This window comes from Diceros bicornis, chromosome 12, assembly GCF_020826845.1.
Source record: "Diceros bicornis minor isolate mBicDic1 chromosome 12, mDicBic1.mat.cur, whole genome shotgun sequence".
In the NCBI taxonomy this organism is placed as follows: Eukaryota; Metazoa; Chordata; class Mammalia; order Perissodactyla; family Rhinocerotidae; genus Diceros; species Diceros bicornis.
Genome location: NC_080751.1, coordinates 71128460 through 71149280, shown reverse-complemented (window position 1 = coordinate 71149280; position 20821 = coordinate 71128460). Strand labels below are relative to the sequence as shown.

Genomic DNA, 20821 nt, shown 5'->3' with positions numbered 1-20821 from the left:
CATAATTACAACACTATGAGATAAGACTATATTGGAGATAGATATGTGTTGCTGTGAGAAAATAGAAAATGCACACCAAATCCAGACGCAGCAGTTGGGGAAAGATTGCCTTAAGAATGCAGCCACTAGAACTAAGCTTTGCAGGATGAGTATGAGTCAGTCTGGTGAGGGACGGCTGAGGCAAGGGAAGGGAAGAGAGTTGGACATTCAAACAAAGGGAACAGCAAATACAAAGTCATGAATTCATGAAACTGGTAGATACAGAGAGTTAGAAAACTATTTTAAAAGTAGGAGTGAATAAAAACGATGTAAGTATTCTAGTATATAACAGTTAATAATAAAGCAGTAGTAAGAAAAACTTTTGCCCAGTGAATGTATCTAAGATTATTTTTTAATTTACCTCCAAAATAACCCATTAAGACAAATTTTAAATGAAGCACATTTGATAAAATGAAGCACAATTTTAAAGTAGGAAACCACTTAACCACTCACCAATATTTCATCTACTGAAATCCCAAATTATTTTCTGACATTAGTCCCATTTATTGTATGACTTTCCTAACAGCAGCAACTACTTGCACAGTGTTCAACAGATAATATTATGCGTTTTTACACATAAGGGAATGGAAGCTACCAGAAATTAATTAACATGCTCAGGGCTCAAACGCAAATATTTTGCCTTCAAATTCTATCCAAATAAATAATTTATCTATCTATTCAAATAAATAAATATATTTCCCTATATACATCTAACTCATGTTACCTAAATTAAGTTATTTATAATTATAGTAATATATAATAATATATATTATATAATATATAATAATAAATTATAAAAAATTTAATTAAAAATTTATCATGAAAACTATCAAAAATCCATTAAAATATAAAGATTTAAATCTGTGAGTTATTTTCAACATAACACTTTTATATTTAAGCAATAAAACTAATGGTATTAAGGTGCTTATATAAAATGAAAATTTTACCTGGAAATCTTTCAGTTTCAGGCAGAGTGATGGATAAAACTTAAAAATATTTCTGATATAACAATCTAGAAAGACTGCTGTACAGTCAAAGACTTAACATTAGAGAAATTGTTACATTTAAAGTGAGGCTTTAGGAAAATACTTTGGTTCTACTCTGAAATGTATAAACATTATTTTTTTATTTTCTATTTTTTTTAAATGTTTTTTTGTCTGTGTGTGGGGAAGACCAGCCCTGAGCTAACATCTGATACCAGTCCTCTTCTTTTTTTTTTTTGCTAAGGAAGACTGGCCCTGGGCTGACGTCTGTGCCCATCTTCCTCTACTTTATATGGGATGCCGCCACAGCATGGCTTAACAAGCGGTGCGTCAGTGCGAGCCCAGGATCCGAACCGGCGAACCCCAGGCCGCCACAGAGGAGCGTGCACACTTAACCACTTGTGCCACCGGACCGGCCCCAAACGTTATTTTTTTAAATGTGTATCTCTACATCAACTATTAAATGACATTAACTTGGTCATCTTTAAAGTGCCTGAAAATGTCTAAATATAATCCAAAGTCTTTACCATGGATTTGAGGCCAGTAAGGCCCAAAATGAACTAGCCACTGGCTCTTTCTCTGAAATCACTTCCCACTACTCTCCCTTTTGCTCCCCAATCTCCAACCAGACGGGCGTCCAGCTGTTCTTGGGATCCCACCTGACAGCATTTACACTTGCTATTCCCTTCTACTTAGGATGCTTTTCTCAAGATATTTGTAAAATTCAGTTCCCACTTCATTCAGGTCTCTAATTCATTCAATAACAGTGTCCCAGACATTCTTCTGGGTACTGAGGAAAGAGAAAACAAACCAGACAGACAAAAATCCCAGCCATGGGGGTCTCACATTCTACTGAGGGGAGACAGACAAAAAATAAATAAATAAGTAAATGATATAACGTATTAGAAGGTAAAATAAAGCAGGGAAGGGATAAAGCAAGGAGTGTCAAAGAGAAAGGTGTAATTTTATACAAGATAACAAAGGACAGTCTCACTGAAAAGCTGACATTTAAGCAAAGACTTCAAAGGAGGTGAGAAAACCCATTATGCATCTCTTCAAAGAAAGATCATTTCAGGCAGAAGACACAGCAAATGCAGAAGCCTCAGGCAGGAGCACACCTGGCATTTTCAGGGAAAAGCAAAGAGGTCAGTAGGGATGAAGGAGGAGAGCAGTGGAAGATGAGATCAGAGGTAGGGAAAGGCGTAGACAGAGACAGATGAAAAAGGGCCTTGTGGGAAACTTGAAGGACTTAGAAATGGAGAGACATAATAAGAGTTCTGAGCAGAGAAGTAACCTGACTGGTTTCCATTTCAAAAAGATCGCTGTAGCCACAACATGGAGAAGAGACTCTAGAGAAAACAAGGAGAAGCAGGGAGATCAATGAGCAGGCTACCGCTATAACTAATGTAGGTAAGACATAATGATGTGCTGGATAAGGGTAGTATGTTAGGAATGGTGAGAAGTGGTCAGATTCTGGTTATAGTCTGTACATAAAGAATTTACTACAGATTGGAGGTGGTGTATGAAAGATATTTTTGCCCAAGAAACTGGAAAAAGATTTAGATTAACTGAGATGGGAAACTATGGGTAGATTAAGTTTGGGGCAGAGGATTAAAAGTTCAATTTTAGACATCTTAAGTATCAGACATATATTAGACACCGTTAGATATCAAGTAGACAACTGGAGAGCAACAAAGCTGAAGACACACATTTGAGAGCTTTCAGCATACAGATAGTATTTAAACCTCTGAGACTAAACGAGATCAACAAGAGAGCTGATCTAGATAGAAAAAAGAAGAACCAAGGACTGCTCCAAGAGCATTCCAATGCTAAATGGCAAGACGAGATGAGGTTTTCATAGCACTTATCATTATATGACTTTATATCTTGCTCTCTTCCCCAGTAGGGCAAGAACTTTATTTTGTTCACTGTTTATCTCCATAATGCCTAGACCAATACCTGGCATATCTAGACATTCACTAGACATTTGTTAAATAAGTACATAAATATTATTGATAATATACTAGAACATTTCCATTGTAGAACATAATCAAGTATAATGAGGTTTGAGACCTCACTTAAACGGATTTAGGGGAGAAGTCAAGATGGCGGCATAGGCAGACTCTGAACTCACCTCCTCCCGCAGACACAGCCAATTTACAACTACTCGTGGAAAAATTACCCCTGAGACAGAACTGAATACTGGATAAGACGAACTCCTGCAACAAAGGACAATCCTAATTGAGTTGGAAGAGGCAGAAACTCGCTTCTGGAGAGAAAAAACGCCGCCTTCACAAGCCGCCAGTTTCACGGCTGCCTGGGAGCAGCCCAAAGGTATGCAGCCTCCCTGGAGGCGTGGGGCCCTGAGCCGGGAGCGCCCCCGCTGTGGGCATTTTGTGGACCCAGCACAATCGAGGCGAGTGGCATAATATCTGACTTTGCCTGCTACTAAAACATTGGGGAGTACCCCCAGAAAACCTGGTTCACAAAGAAATTAAAACCGGCTCTTAAAGGGCCCGTGCGCAAACTCACCGGTTTCAGAAAGCATCCTAAAATCACCAGAAAGAAAGGTGCATGGTGCTTTGGTAAAAAGAGACTCACCTGATAGGCCCTGAGTGCATCTCGGTGAGAGATGAGACCTCTCCAGGGACTGGGACATGGCGGCGGCCATTGTTGTGGCCTGGTGTGGGCATGCTGACACAGACGCCATTGGAGCTCTCCCTGGGGCCTGCTAGGCCAGGGTCTGCCCCAACCGCTAGAGCACAGATTTAATCCAGCTCAGCCAGGGCAGGCAGCCCACCCTAGAGACTGGCCCCACCCAACAACAAGCCCTCAGGCAACTTGTGGGCCTGCATAGATTGGTGACTGGTTTCTCTGCAGCCTGGCAACCGAGCCGACTTCAGTGGGGCAGGGCGTGCACAAGGAGCGGGTGGAGGGTGTGGGGCAGTGGTGGAGTGTGTGGGGCTCCCGCTGGGGAGAGACTGGGTCCACTTCAGGAGGTCGGGGCACGCACACGGGGCAGGACTGTGTTGACTGTGTGTGTGGACCTGTGGGCGGCAGGGTTTGTCAGCTGCAGAAGACTTGTGCTTCTCAAAGACCCACATGGAGGTTTGCCCCACCTTCCAAAGCCTAAAACAACTGGGTGCTCCTGTGCCTGAGGCCAGCCCCACCCAGCTGCAATCCTCAGAGAGCTGACAAGAGACCTAACGGCTGGAGGCTTATAGCAATTGTAAGCCCCTGAGCCTAACAACCTGCCACGCTGGGGGCCTACTCACTTAAAAGAAATACTGCAACACAAATGTGGTATTAGAACTTGCAGCCAACTGTGCTGGGGCTCCCCACACCTGATAAAGAGACTGAAGGGCCCACAACAACTACAAACAGCTGAGCATTACAACAGCTGACCAGGAGCATAACTCGGCCTACCTGGGCACATACAGGGAGAGCAAACAGGCCACAACAGAAGGACACACGTAGCCCACATAGGGGTCACCCCTGGAACATTGAGAACTGAGGGAAGCACACTGCAGGACTCCTAAGGCATCACTTGTATAAGGTCACCTACCCAAGAGGAGGAGACGTAGCTGACCTACCTAATACGTAGACACAAGCACAGGGAAAGAGGCAAAATGAGGAGGCAAAGGAATACATTCCAAGTAAGGGAACAGGAGAAAACTCCAGAAAAGGAACTAAGTGAAACAGAAATGAGCAACCTACCTGACAGAGAGTTCAAACTAAGAGTGTTAAGGATGCTCACTGATGTGGGGAGAAGAATAGATGAACTTAGTGAGAATGTCAACAAACAAATGGAAGATATAAAAAAGAACCAATCAGAAATGAAGAATACGATACTGGAAATGAAAAATTCGCTAGAGGGACTCAAAAGCAGAGTAGAGGATACAGAAGAACGGATCTGTGAGCTGGACGGAAGACTAGAAGAAATTATCCAAGCTGAACAGGTAAAAGAGAAAAGAATTAAAAAGAGTGAGGACAGTCTAAGGGACCTCTGGGACAACATCAAGCGCACTAACATCCGTGTTATAGGTGTCCTGGAAGGAGAAGAGCAAGACAAAGGGGCAGAGAATCTATTTCAAGAAATAATAGATGAAAACTTCCCTAACCTAAGGAAGGAAACAGACATCCAGGTACAGGAATCACAGAGAGCCCCAAACAAGATAAACCCAAAGAGGCCCACACCAAGGCACATCATAATCAAAATGTCTAGAATTACAGATAAAGAGAGAATCCTAAAAGCTGCCAGAGAAAGACAAGTTACATACAAAGGAAAACCCAAAAGGCTATCAGCTGACCTCTCAGCAGAAACCTTACAGGTTAGAAGAGAGTGGCACGATATATTTAAAGTGCTAAAAGGAAAAAACTTACAGCCAAGAATACTCTATCGAGCAAGATTATCATTCAAAATGGAAGGAGAGATCAAAAATTTCCCACACAAGCAAAAATTAAAGGAGTTTGTCACCAAGAAACCAGTGCTACAAGAAATGTTAAAGGGACTTATTTAAGGGGAAAAGAGAAGAGCACAAATAGGAAAAATTATCTATTTCCATGATAAGACGGCAATGGATACAAATGCACAAAAAAGAGGTTAGATATGATATCAAAAACATAAAATGAGGGAGGAGGGGAGTTACAGAGTAGAGCTTTAACACAGAGGTCAAACTAAAGAGACCATCAATTCTGTACAGAAGGAGAAAGGAACAGAGAAGGACTACTAAAACACTGAGGATAAAAAGTTAATAAATGGCAGTAAGTACGTACTTATCAATAGCTACTTTAAACATCAATGGACTAAATGCCCCAATTAAAAGGCATAGGGTGGCTGACTGGATAAAACACCAAGACCCATATATATGCTGCATACAAGAGACACACTTCAGACCTAAAGACACTCACAAACTGAAAGTGAAGGGATGGAAAAAGATACTCCACGCAAATGGCAATGAAAAGAAAGCTGGGGTAGCAGTACTCATATCAGACAAAATAGACTTTAAAACAAAAACTGTAAAAAGAGACAAAGAAGGGCATTACATAATGATCAAGGGAACAATCCAACAAGAGGATATAACACTTGTAAATATCTATGCACCCAATGTAGGTGCACCTAAATATATAAAGCAATTATTAACAGACATAAAAAGAGAAATAGACAGTAACACAATAATAATAGGGGACTTTAACACTCCACTTACACCAATGGATAGATCATCCAAACAGAAGATCAATAAGGAGACATTGGCCTTAAATAACACACTAGAACAGATGGACCTAGTAGATATATACAGAGCATTCCATTCAAAAACCGAAGAATACATGTTCTTTTCAAATGCACATGGAACATTCTCCAGGATTGATCACATATTAGGCCACAAAACAAGTCTCCATAAATTTAAGAAGATGGAAATAAAAAGCATCTTTTCTGACCACAACGGTATGAAACTGGAAATCAACTATAGGAAGAAAATCAAAAAAGCCACAAATACGTGGAGATTAAACAAAATGCTACTGAACAACGACTGGGTCAATGAAGAAATCAAAGAAGAAATCAAAAAATACCTGGAGACAAATGAAAATGAAAATACAACATGCCAGAATTTATGGGATATAGCAAAAGCGGTTCTAAGAGGGAAGTTTATAGCAATACAGGCCTATCTCAACAAACAAGAAAAATCTCAAATAAACAATCTAACAATGCACCTAAAGGAACTGGAAAAAGAAGAACAAAGCCCAAAATCAGTAGAAGAAGGGAAATAACAAAAATCAGAGCAGAAATAAATGAAATAGAGACTAAAAAAACAATAGAAAAAATTAATAAAACCAAGAGCTGGTTCTTTGAAAAGATCAACAAAATTGACAAACCTTTAGCTAGACTGACCAAGAAAAAAAGAGAGAAGGCACAAATAAGTAAAATCAGAAATGAAAGAGGAGAAATTACAACAGACACCTCAGAAATACAAAAGATTATAAGAAAATACTATGAAAAGCTATATGTCAACCAATTCGACAACCTGGAAGAAATGGATAAATCCCTAGAATCATACAACCTTCCAAAACTGGATCAAGAAGAAGTAGAGAATTTGAATAGACCAATCACCAGTAAGGAGATCAAAACAGTAATCAAAAACCTCCCCAAAAATAAAAGTCCAGGACCAGATGGCTTCCCTGGTGAATTCTACCAAACATTCAAAGAAGACTTAATACCTATCCTTCTCAAACTCTTCCAAAAAATTGAGGAGGGGGGGAAGCTCCAAAGATACCAAAACCAGACAAGGACAACACAAAAAAAGAAAATTACAGGCCAATATCACTGATGAACATCGATGCAAAAATCCTCAACAAAATACTAGCAAATCGCATACAACAATACATTAAAAAGATTATACACCATGATCAAGTGGGATTTATTCCAGGTATGCAGGGATGGTTCAACATTCGCAAATCAATCAACGTAATACACCACATTAATAAAATGAAGAATAAAAATCACATGATCATCTCAATAGATGCAGAGAAAGCATTTGACAAGATACAGCATCCATTTATGATAAAAACTCTGAATAAAATGGGGATAGAAGGAAAGTACCTCAACATAATAAAGGCCATATATGACAAACCCACAGCTAATATCATCCTCAATGGTGAAAAACTGAAACCTATCCCTCTAAGAACAGGCACCAGACAAGGATGCCCACTGTCACCACTCCTATTTAACATAGTACTGGAAGTCCTAGCCAGAGCAATCAGGCAAGAAAAAGAAATAAAAGGGATCCAAATTGGAAAGGAAGAAGTGAAACTGTCACTATTTGCAGATGACATGATTTTATATATAGAAAACCATAAAGAATCCACCAGAAAACTTTTAGAAGTAATAAACGAATATGGTAAAGTTGCAGGATACAAAATCAACATACAAAAATCAGTTGCATTTCTATACACTAACAACGAAGTAGCAGAAAGAGAAATTAAGAATACAACCCCATTTACAATTGCAACAAAAAGAATAAAATACCTAGGAATAAACTTAACCAAAGAGGTGAAAGATCTGTACACTGAAAACTATAAAACATTGCTGAAAGAAATTGAAGAAGACACAAAGAAATGGAAAGATATTCCATGTTCTTGAATTGGAAAAATTAACATAGTTAAGATGTCCATACTTCCTAAAGCCATCTATAGATTCAATGCAATCCCTATCAAAGTTCCAACAACAATTTTCACAGAAATAGAACAAAGAATCCTAAAATTTATATGGAACAACAAAAGACCCTGAATAGCTAAAGGAATCCTGAGAAAAAAGAACAAAGCTGGAGGTATCACACTCCCTGATTTCAAAATATACTACAAAGCTATAGTAACCAAAACAGCATGGTACTGGCACAAAAACAGACACACAGATCAATGGAATAGAATCGAAAGCCCAGAAATAAACCCACACATCTATGGACGGCTATTCTTTGACAAAGGAGCCAAGAACATACAATGGAGAAAAGAAAGTCTCTTCAACAAATGGTGTTGGGAAAACTGGATAGCCATATGCAAAAAAATGAAAGTAGACCCTTACCTTACACCATACATAAAAATTAACTCAAAATGGATTAAAGACTTCAATGTAAGACCTGAAACTATGAAACTTCTAGAAGAAAACATAGGCAGTATGCTCTTCGACATCGGTCTTAGCAACATATTTTCAAGCACCATGTCTGACCGGGCAAGAGAAACAATAGAAAAAATAAACAAATGGGACTACATCAAACTAAAAAGCTTCTGCACAGCAAAGGAAACCATCAACAAAACGAAAAGACAACCTAACAATTGGGAGAAGATATTTGCAAACCATACATCTGATAAGGGCTTAATCTCCAAAATATATAAAGAACTCATGCATCTCAACAACAAAAAAACTAACAACCCAATTAAAAAATGGGCAAAAGACCTGAACAGACATTTCTCCAAAGAAGATATACAGATGGCCAACAGACACATGAAAAGATGTTCAAAATCATTAACTATCAGGGAAATGCAAATCAAAACTACAATGAGATATCACCTCACGCCCGTCAGAATGGCTATAATTAACAAGACAGGAAACAACATGTGTTGGAGAGGATGTGGAGAGAAGGGAACTCTCATACACTGCTGGTAGGAGTGCAAACTGGTGCAGCCAGTATGGAAAACAGTATGGAGATTCCTCAAAAAATCAAGGATAGAACTACCATATGATCCAGCTATTCCATTGCTGAGTATTTATCCAAAGAACTTGAAAACACCAATGCGTAAAGATACATGCACCCCTGTGTTCATTGCAAGCGTTATTCACAATAGCCAAGACTTGGAAGCAACCTAAGCGCCCATCAAGGGACAAATGGATAAAGAAGATGTGGTATATACACACAATGGAATACTACTCAGCCATAAGAAACAATGAAATCCAGCCATTTGTGACAACATGGATGGACGTTGAGGGTATTATGCAAAGTGAAATAAGTCAGAGGGAGAAGGTCAAATACTGTATGATTTCCTTCATTAAGTAGTAGATAATAACAACAATAAACAAACACATAGAGACAGAGATTGGATTGGTGATTACCAGAGGGGAAGGGGGGAGGGAGGAGGGCGAAAGGGATAATTCGGCACATGTGTGTGGTGATGGGTTGTAATTAGTATTTGGGTGGTGAACATGATGTAATCTATGCAGAAATAGAAGTATAATGATGTACACCTGAAATTTATACAACATTATAAACCAATATTACTGCAATAAACAAAAAAAAAAAAAGAGAGAGATTTAATTATCGGGGCCGGCCCTGTGGCATAGCGGTTAAGTGTGCACACTCCACTGCTGGCTGCCTGGGTTTGGATCCCGGGCGCGCACCGATGCATGACTTGTCAGTCTATGCTGTGGCGGCATCCCACATAAAGTAGAGGAAGATGGGCACAGATGTTAGCTCAGGGCGAGTCTTCCTCAGCAAAAAGAGGAGGATTGGCATGGATGTTAGATCACAGCTAATCTTCCTCACAAAAAAAAAAACAAAACAGGGATTTAATTACCAAAAATATTGTGACTATATTAGATACAACCTCATTTGCAATATAGTTCCACAGCATGCACCATAACGTTAGTATAAAAACAAATTCCAGTGTAACCATCAAAACAGAGTTAACACTAGTCAATATGACAAAGTACCATTCAATATCATGCAAAGAAAGAAACATATATTTTACAAACTAAATTACAAGTATGTATAAGTGAGCATTAACATGGTAGAGAGCAAAATTCCATGCAAAGAATTCAGTCACAGGGCAATAATCTTCAATTTTATTGTCAATATTTTTTATTTAAAATACCACTTGAAAACTAGAACAGAACAGCAGCACATAAAATCTGAATTTCAACATTTTAAATTATAAGTCAATTAAGACATCCCATATTCATGGATTGGAAGACTTAACATTGTTAAAATGTCAACATTACCCAAAGTGATCTACAGATTCAATGCATCCATCAAAATCCCAATGACATTTTTTGCAGAAACAGAAAAACCTATCCTCAAAAGACACTATCCACAGACTAAAAAGGCAACCCATAGACTGGGAGAAAATATTTGCAAATCATGTATCTGAGAAGGGATTAACATCCAGAATACACAGAGAACTCCTAAAACTCAGTTCAAAAATGGGCAAAGGATCTGAACAGACATTTCTCCAAAGAAGACATATGCATGGCCAATAAGCACATGAAAAGATGCTCAACATCACCAATCATTTGGGAAATGTAAATCAAAACTACAATGAGATACCACCTCACACCTATTAAGATGGCTACTTTCAAAAAAACAGACAACAAGTGTCAACAAGCATGCAGAGAAACTGGAACCCTATGCACTGTTGGTGGGAATGGAAAGTGGTGTAGCCACCGTGGAAAACAGAATGCAAGTTCCTCAAAAAATTAAAAACAGAAATATCCAGCAATTCCAGTATATTCCTATAAGTATATACTTATAAGTATATACCCAAAAGATTTGAAAGCAGGGTCTCAAAGAGATATTTGTACATGCAGGTTCATAGCAGCATTATTCACAATAGCTAAAACGTGGAAGCAATCCACGTGTCCATTGACAGACGAATGGATAAGCAAAATATATATACATGCAATGGAATATTATTCACACCCTTAAAAAGCAAGAAAATTCTCATATACGCTACAGCATGGATGAACCTTGAAGACATTATGCCAAATGAAATAAGTCAGTTAGAAAAAAGACAAATACTATATGATTCCACTTATATGAGGTACTTAGAGAAGTCGAAATCATAGAGACAGAAAGTATAATGGTGGTTGCCAGAGGCTGGGGGGAGGGCAGAAGGCGGAATTATTGTTTAATAGAGTTTCAGTTTTACAAGATGAAAAGAATTACGAAGATGGATGGTGGTGATGGCTGCACAACAATGTGAATATATTTAATACCACTGAACTGTACCCTTAAAAATGGTTAAGATGGTACATTTTATGTTAATGTGCATTTTATTTAACATTATAAAAAAAGAAAAAAAATTTCATTTGAAAACTAAAACAGAATAGCAGCACATAAAATCTGAATGTCAACATTTTAAATTATAATTATACTCAGTTATACAAATTAGCATAAAATTATCTTTATACAAAGAGAAAAATTAAACCTGAGATGAAATAAAAGACTTTTTAAATCATCAAGTCTTAAAATAACAGCGTACAACTGATGGTTGATTTTCATTGTCAAAACTAATTCTGGTATTGTTAGATACACTTAATGCAAATAAAACTAGTATCCAGCAAATATAAACATAAACACAGTACGTACCTTTGTTTCTGAAACTGAATTGCTTTGTTAATGTTAAAGTTTATTATCTACCATAAGACAGTAAGAAACAAAAGTCACCTGTCACAGAAACAATATTAAGCAATCTTCTCATGGTCTGAGGACTTATGTCACTGAACCAGTCCTCCGTAACCAGCAGTTTTGTAAGATCAAAGGACATCTGCCGAGTAATCGTCCGCTGCATCTGCCTTCTTCGGTAAGTGTCCTGAAATATCATAGTGTCGATGAGAAAGAACCCATACTTCAAGTCTCAGAACTTAAGGCTTTTCGACAAGCTAATATATGTTTATGACAATGAAAAAAATCCAAAATTTTAGTCAAAGAGGAAGATTATATAATAATAAAAAGTATTATTATTATTACTCCCTGAGGCAGAATCTGTGCAAACAGTTTTAAAGTAGTATTAGCAGCAACTGCACCAAATGCTACGGTTTAGCTTCAGAGGTATTCTGATTTATAATTGTGCAGTCAGAGAAAGCTCAGTGCCTTGAAGATTATAAGTTAACAGAATTACGTAAAGAGAATTCAATTTAAACTGTTATAGGAGCTCAATATTTATAGGAACCCTGAAATAACAAAGCAAATTAACCTTACCTAGTTTGAAGAATTCAGTATTCTGATTTTTAGGTTATTTTTCACAGCTACTCTAACTATCCGCACATCTGAACAAGAATTAAAGGCACTCTGTTGGGTGGAGTGGGGTAGGGAATCCATCTCATCAGAGGAGGAACAGGCACAACAAAGGTGTGTGCTCATCTAAGGTCATGAAACAAGGGAATGGTGGATGCAGCCACAGGGAGCCCAAGAGGCCAGACTCCCAGAAGAGAAACTCAAAACGGTAAACCACACTCTCCTCTTAATTTAGTGCTATCAATTGTCATGCATAATATTAATTTTGCATCCATACTTGTACAGACAGTCTCCGACTCAGGATGCTTCAACTTAACGATTTACTGACTTGACCATGGTGCAAAAGTGATACACATTCAGCAGAAACCTTACTTCGAATTTTGATCTTTTCCCAGGCTATCGATATGCGGTGCGATACACTCTCACGATGCCGGGCAGCGGCAGCCCCTGCAACTCCCAGTCAGCCCCACAATCACAAGGGTACACTTACAACCATTCTGCACCCATACGACCATTTTGTTTTTCACTTTTAGTACAGTATTCATTAAATTACATGAGATATTCAACACTTTATTATAAAAGAGGCTTTGTGTTAGATGATTTTGCCCAACTGTAGGCTAATGTAAGTATTCTGAGCATATTTAAAGTAGGCCAGGCTAAGCTACGATGTTCGGTAGGTTAGGTGTATTAAATGCATTTTCAACCTATCATATTTTCAACTTATGATGAGTTTATCAAGATGTAACCCCACTGTAAGCAAAGGAAGATCAGTATAGGGTAGAGGCATAAAATCAAAATGTCACTGAAGACACATTTGTTTTTTTTGTGAGGAAGATCAGCCCTGAGCTAACATCTGCCAATCCTCCTCTTTTTTTGCTGAGGAAGACTGGCCCTGGGCTAACATCCATGCCCATCTTCCTCCACTTTATATGGGATGCCACCACAGCATGGCTTGCCAAGCAGTGCATCGGTGCACATCCAGGATCCAAACTGGTGAACCCCGGGCCACTGCAGCAGAGCATGCGCACTTAACCGCTTGCGCCACCGGGCTGGCCCCAAACACATTTTTTAAAATGTAAAATGTCCAAATTTAATAGTAGCAAACTAGAAAAAAAAACAGTGCCAATGCTAGCCCAATCTAGCCACCTTTAAGTGGCATTATCACTACAACTTACCTGCAAGTGGACATCTTCCATCTTGTAATACTCCCTTGTTCTATACAAAAGAGGATTCTAGGAATGGGGTAGGAGAGGGACAACTAGAGTGTTCGAGGAGAAACCCAAGGCGACCAGGAAGGGCACAAAATCATCATGTGGGTATAGAAGAAAGTGTCACACCTCAGAGACATTAGGGAAGGAGGAAGGCCAAAACGAAGATAAAGCAAGGAGTTTTTGTCACATTACAAGCCTCTTTCTCCCTTACAGCTATGGTGGCAATAGGCCCCTGGAATAAATACAACCTGACCTGGAATGAACACAGTGGTTCTCAATCCTGGATGAAATCATTTGTGGAGCTTTAAAATCTCACTCTCAGAGATTCTGATTCAATTGGTCTGGGGTCTGGCACTTGGGTTGAGAATAGGTTGGGAGAGGATAGCAACTCATGTACAATTTACAGTTATTATGGCTCTAGGTTCAGACTTTCGTGTTTACCACCTGAAGCTGAAAGGAAATTCAGTGATAAAAGTTATTTGATGAGCTTAATGCATTATTTACAAAAAATTATTTAAGTGGTATCGCCTTAGTTTTATTTGAATAATAGCAGTACAAACATATGGCTCAAAACAAATGGCATCTTACCCGTCTATTGAGAGCTGTCTTGCTACCAACTTTTGTCATCTCTCCAAGACTGTTTTGTGAAACTCTTCTGTCAGCATCTTCTTGTATCCCTTAAAGAATGTATCAAGAGAGCGCTATTTGTACTAAAATTCTGTTGTATATGATATTTAAAGAGAAGTGAAATACGAACAATATTTTTCAAGGCAAAAGGTAAGTCACTATAAAAAAACTACAGAACTACTTCAAACGCAAAGTAGCTGAGGAACTTGATCTCTACCTGTAGTATCTGAGCATGGAATGTCCCCATTTGTTGTGGAAGTTACAAGAAATTTTCTCGCATTGCTTAGTCCACGACTATTAAGGAAAACAGGCAAATGAACTATATTGCGCATATAGTCATGTCCATTTATATTTGAGTCACGAAGCACACTGTTGAGGTTCTGGTTAATTGCCTTTATAATTATATGTGGATCACTTGCAAAAATGGCAATGAATGGGCCTTTTGAAAAGAGAACTCGGACCTGTGGGGGAGGAAAGGTATATTTATGATACAAATTTTAAATTATTCAAAGATTAAAAAGTCTCTTCAAAATCTGTGTTAGCCTTTGGTGACTGTATTTTTAAAATACTATTTCTTTTTTATCAAAATATTATTCTACATGAAAACAAATTTGAATGAAGTCTCAATCTGGCTTTTCACGATCTGACAATTTTTCACCATCTGACAATCATAAAACCTCCAAAGAAAACAATTAATCCTCTCGTATTTTGAAACACTTATGATCTATATAAGAGGTAAGATCAACTCACATGAGAAAACACATGAGGTACTGGGCACACTGGTCTCTGCCTACAGTTATATATTGTTGCTTATAATATACCTTACAGAAAGCCACTGATGTGCCTTACTTTTACAAAAACTCTACAAATTCTGTGAGTTCCCTACTTTTATCTCTGATTCTAACCATAACTATCTGCAAAGAAAAGCTGGAGTCACACTATGGACTTCAGAGCTACTCTATTCATTTCTTCCTCATACCGCCATTAAGGCAAAATTGTTTAAATCTGTTTGTGATGAAACACGCTATGCGAGGTTTCTGCATTAAAAAAATGGTTCTTTTTATAAAAGAAAAAGTACTATTCAAATTCTATTTGAGATAGTCTTTAAGGCATTCCTCTCAGCTGCCACATATGTGACAATTACAAGTTTCAAGACGGTTAAGACATACAGTGTCCAGCATCTGGAGAACTTTGTCCTGCTCACAGGCATCTAATCCATCAATGATAACCACCAGTCTTGTCTGATTCTGAGTGAAGCTGTCAATAGCTTTTGCCATCCTTGCCATCAGTTCCACTTCACACTTAAGAACCTGTGCCAAAGAAAGGACAGACAGCACTGAAGATAAGAGAAAGTTAAGCACATTTCTTAAAAAACCTGATAGAAAGTCATCTAACAGAAAGAAAAGAAATCTAAAGTCCTTGCTGCCAGTTGTCATTCCACTTAAAACAGTAGTGAGTGCTTCACAATTTACAAAGTGACTTCACATAAATTAGAGCATTTCAGTCTCACAACGAGGTAGACACTGTTATGTCCATTTTAAAAGGACAAATTGGGTTAAGTGACTTATTTGCCAAAGATCACATGCTCTGAATGTCAAAAGACTTGGAATTGAATGCAAATTCAAATGATCTAAACACTACAATACAGTTGGCTCCTGATGGTGCATGACCTTGATCAAAGGAAGGGGCTACAGATACTGAATAAAGTCCCTTTTGGTTCTAAAAGTATGATTCTATTTTCTATGTTTTGGTGGTTCAATTTGCTTACTCTACCGGGCTCTAGAGGAACCAATATTGTTAGGTAGGAATTACTACCTGTGGAGTAATCTGCTAACTCCTTTAAGTATCTTATAAAAGTCTATTTTATAAAAACATGTTATTGTTATAACTTTTTCCACTTCAAATATACATTTCTACAGGAAAAATCTGAATAAAACTAAAAACAAATGCAACACTGTAACATTTAGAGAGTACACTCCTAAAGCCAATGATCATGGTCACGGTAGCATATTCACGTTACGATTATTTTCTAATAACCAACGAATGCTTACTTTCATGAATCCTTCACTTTTCAATTTGTGCAGTTTGGAGGCAGCATTATGGAGGCGTTTCCTTTGAGAATTCAGGAGAGAGTCCAGCACCTGCCACCATGTACGACAGTTCAGCAAGAAGGCCAACCCCACTACAGACGCAATTGATATGAGGACCGCATTCACCGTCAGATGTTTTGGGTCAACTCTGAATACAGCCAGAAGAGTAATTCCAGCAATAATGCAGCCAAAGATAAAAAGGAAGATGACAAAAGATGGGAGGCAACACGTTTTTTTCCATTTCTTTTTACCTGTAATACAACAAATGGTTTTAACAATTATTTACATATCACGTATCTGGAAAGAAAATCCTAATCGTTACAGTGACAGCATACAACAAATCTGATGTTCATGTTTTCACGGATGTACACTGAACATTCATCCCATTCTCAACCCCTACACACACACAAAGAAGAAGGACGGAAGTCCTACCCTGTGTATCTTCAGTCTTGAATACTCGAAAAAGCCTGGCTGCCAAAAAGCCAAACTCTCTTTCACAAGCGTCCGCGAGGGTCGCAATCATTTCAGCCATTGATGTTTCTCCACCTACACTGGACAGCCTATTGTAATCTGTAAACAAAAACCTTAGGGAAAGGGGAAATAGAACATTACTCAGATATCTAAAGAAATAAATTACTTCAAGATATTTCATCTCTGTATCATTTACCCTACATTTCATGTCTCTTTCAAAATATTGTTTTTAAAATTCTGAGGATGAAAAAGAACTTGTAATTAGGTATCTTTCACTTCTAACATCGTACATACTTTTCTTAGAAAAAAACAAAAGTTAAATGTAGCAGAGTTATATAAGTAATTCTGACTAAAGGCCGAAGGGGAAAAAAGTTATGACAGAGCTTAGACAAGGAATCAGACATCTTGACAGATAGATCTCATGATCCAGCGATTACTAGGTGGCACCCTACATCAGGATGTAGCCAAAAAGAGCTGCATCTCTTTTCTAAGAAGAAAGAAAGTTTTCTAAGCACCAACCGAAGAGATTAGAACACTGAGAAAATATTATAGTCATTAAGAATTTAATGCCATTTCAAAAATCAAGTTTTAGAATCTCTTATTTATAGCTTAAACATCTACAAGGGATTTAGAAATAAGTTGTAAAATATTCTTTTCACAGTGGTTCTTTGAAATAACTGAATTATTTGTATTTTGATTTTCTGAATGGATACTATTTCTGCATTAGTTCCTTTCTCCCCTTCTATTCCTAAACTAAACTCTCATCTCAATCCAGTGGGTAAGCATTGCTTTCAAAATACAATCTAGGACCACATTGTCATATACTGTGTGGTCTTGATTTATGCTATTTTAATTGTTCTAACTTTTAAAAAAATACCATCTCATTACTTTAAAATATTTTTATTTTCTGTAAAAATACTCCCCCAATTATTTTATTCTCTGTATGTTTTCTTTTTAACTTTTTCACTTTTAAACCTTTTTCTTAATACTTAATCCTATATGCTAATTATTTGTAAGCTTTTACCTTTATTTTTCTTTCTTATATTATAGTTTTGATGTTTTATCTGGTTTGCCCTATCTATTTTCATCTTAAATTACACATATTTCATATTATAATAATTTTTAAGTTCTTAATCTTTTAATGCATATTTAATTATTTTGCTAGTTTCTACTGAATTCCTTTTGCTTTCACTATTCTAACCTTTATTTTTTTCATTTTACTTTCCTCTGGAGCCCTCTACCTTTCCTTTATTCCTTGATTTACATGGTTTTCATCTTTTTTGAACTGTTTTCTCATACATTTCCTATTTGATATTAGTAATAATTTCAGCTAGGCGAGTAAACGTATTTCCACAGATGAGGTAAGAGCAGCTTGGAGTGCGAGCTGAGTTGCCCAGGTTACAAGCTAATGTAAGAGGTGCTGGGACTCCATCCTCAATCCAGCACTCTCTTCAAAGTATTTCCAAAGGATAACAGGTGTCATAATGGGGGGAAAAAAGGTTTATGCTCAAATAAAATTTGGTGAATCAAAATGAAACTGATTTCTTTATAGAAAGTTGTCTCTGACCATTTAACGTACAATAGGGAGATCAATATGAAGTGTTTCCCAAACATATTTGACCAGGGCATGTTTGTTTGTTTTATTTCTCATATAAAAAGTTCAAGGGACCAGTGTTTTTTGGAATGTACACTGAGAAATGATGCATTATAAACTTTATTTTGCTTCATCTTATTAAAAGTTACTTCTGTCAAAGGGACCAACTCACCTCACAGGTAAAGCTTTAGTGGTTTGCTCTGGCAATTCAGGTGGATTCACAAACATCAACTTGAGGAGGAGCTCCAAATATCCAATATGTCTTGCCAATCTAGTACTGAGGACCCAGGCCCAATTCCAACTTTCTCCTTCCCTTCGTCCACCAAAGTAAATGACAACTGAAATTCACAGTTTAAAAAAAATTATCCAAAATGATCATTAGTCAAGCAGCCTCTTTTGTCCAAATAGTCAAATATAAAGTAATGACAGGTAGGCTTACATAACTTTTCATGGTCCCATGCTATTTCCTAACTACTCTTCAAAGAATTCTTTAATTAATTAACCTCCCCCAATATACAGAAAGTATGTGAAAAATGGAAAATAAACTGACTAAAAAATGACATAAGAAACACAATTAGAAAGATAATGCCTTAAACAGAAACATATTACCCAGTTCAGATTCAACTGTAAATGACTTTGGGTTTATCACTATTTGCAACCGTTGAAGCTACCAGTTCCTCCAATAGTAACTCTATTTCCTTTTTTGCAACTAAATATCCGCTAAGAAGGGGGATTATATATATATATTTTTTACTTTGCTTTTAAATAAAATAAAAATTACAGTCATGATCAAAATGCTCAAAAACATGCTAATGATGACTATGATGACTTATTTTCAAAAAAGATTTAAATATAAATCATTAATTAACATATAAAAGGGTAAGTACAATAAATTAGAATTCTACTTCAATATTAACAAGTAGTACACTAGTTTTTTTTAGCCAGCCCTGGTGGTCCAGTGATTAAGATTCTGCACTCTCACTGGGTTTGTTTCCCGGTCAGGGAACCACACTATCCATGTGCCGGTTGTCATACTGTGGCAGCTGCGTGTTGCTGTGATGCTGAAATCTATGCCACCAAGATTTCCAATACCAGCAGGGTCACCCACGGTAGACACTTTTCAGTGGAGCTTCCAGACTAAGACAGACTAGGAAGAAGGACCTGGCCACCCACTTCCAAAAAATTGGCCATGAAAAACCTATGAATAGCACCATTGTCTGACATAGCACTGGAAGTTGAGAGGATGGCACAAAAAGACTGGGCAGGGTTCTGCTCTGCTGTACGCAGAGTCGTTAGGAGTCAGAATTGACTGGACGGCACTAATAACAATTAGTTTTTAAAGCTAGTCCACAATGTGCCTCTAGGCCAACTTATAGCAAAAAGACCAATTTTCTCATCTAATTATGAAAATCACAAGTTTTAAGAGATAGATATAGATAATATTTTAAGTAAAATAATGAGTCTTGACATTTCCTCCATTTTTGAAAAAGATAAAAAGCAAAGACTTACTAAAAAATATATACAGGAGAGCCAAGAAGCTCAAAGACACGGCTATTCCAAGATTCAGGTCAATCGTAAAAGCAAACAATAGACCAAGCCCTCCACAAAGCAGCACGGTCAGAAAGACTATCAGCCAGGAAAACTGAAAAAGAGCTTCAATCTGCTGTCCTGCAAAAGTCTTCATTTCATCTGAAAGAGAAGTTATATGAAAATCTCATTCCTTTTTTAAGAAATATAACTTCCAACTCAATTTGAAATTTTCACATTTTCAATACAAACATTTATTGGGCACTTACTAAGTCCCTGGATAGAATGCTGCTACTTAACCATTTGAACCAATGTTCCCTTTTGATAAACACAAAAACCTCATTCCCTAGGGGCACATCTACCCTTGTCTTACCTACTCTCCTGCTTCATATTGAGGATGCACAAAATTCTTTTCCATATATTCCCATCTGTCAAGATTTTGTTGATATTTACTTTTTGTGGTATTACACAAGCAACAAGGTATTGTTTCCATACATAAAACTAAAAATCATTACTTTGCTATGTGTCTTTAAACTACGCATCACCACCATTCCTGATACTCCTCCTCACCACTTCTTCCTCCAATCACATTTGAGAATCACTGCTCCTAAAGGTATGTGCTGAGACTAACTGAGCCCTAAACAAGTCATTCTTTCTACAAAACTTGGTAAAAACTTTATAGGCAATTCTGAAACCTGTCCTTGAAGAATGAGTAAGATTTTGCCAAGCAAAATATGGAAGGGAAGCTGTCTAGGAAGCTCCTAATAGAGGGAGCAAC

The 20821-nt window shown here is 37.5% G+C and overlaps 1 protein-coding gene across 4 annotated transcripts in view; it reads right to left on the bottom strand.

The window, feature by feature from the left end:
* Positions 1-20821, bottom strand: part of KIDINS220 (kinase D interacting substrate 220) — a 115398-nt gene that overhangs the window by 50582 nt on the left and 43995 nt on the right. For all 4 annotated transcript variants that reach the window (XM_058551843.1, XM_058551845.1, XM_058551844.1 and 1 more), the window contains exons 14-21: positions 20026-20205; positions 18689-18854; positions 16884-17035; positions 16413-16702; positions 15531-15671; positions 14579-14822; positions 14323-14411; positions 11954-12098 (exon numbers count right to left, since the gene is read on the bottom strand). In XM_058551843.1, coding sequence (XP_058407826.1) covers positions 11954-12098; positions 14323-14411; positions 14579-14822; positions 15531-15671; positions 16413-16702; positions 16884-17035; positions 18689-18854; positions 20026-20205 — 1407 coding nt within the window. The remainder of the gene's footprint in view (positions 1-11953; positions 12099-14322; positions 14412-14578; positions 14823-15530; positions 15672-16412; positions 16703-16883; positions 17036-18688; positions 18855-20025; positions 20206-20821) is intronic.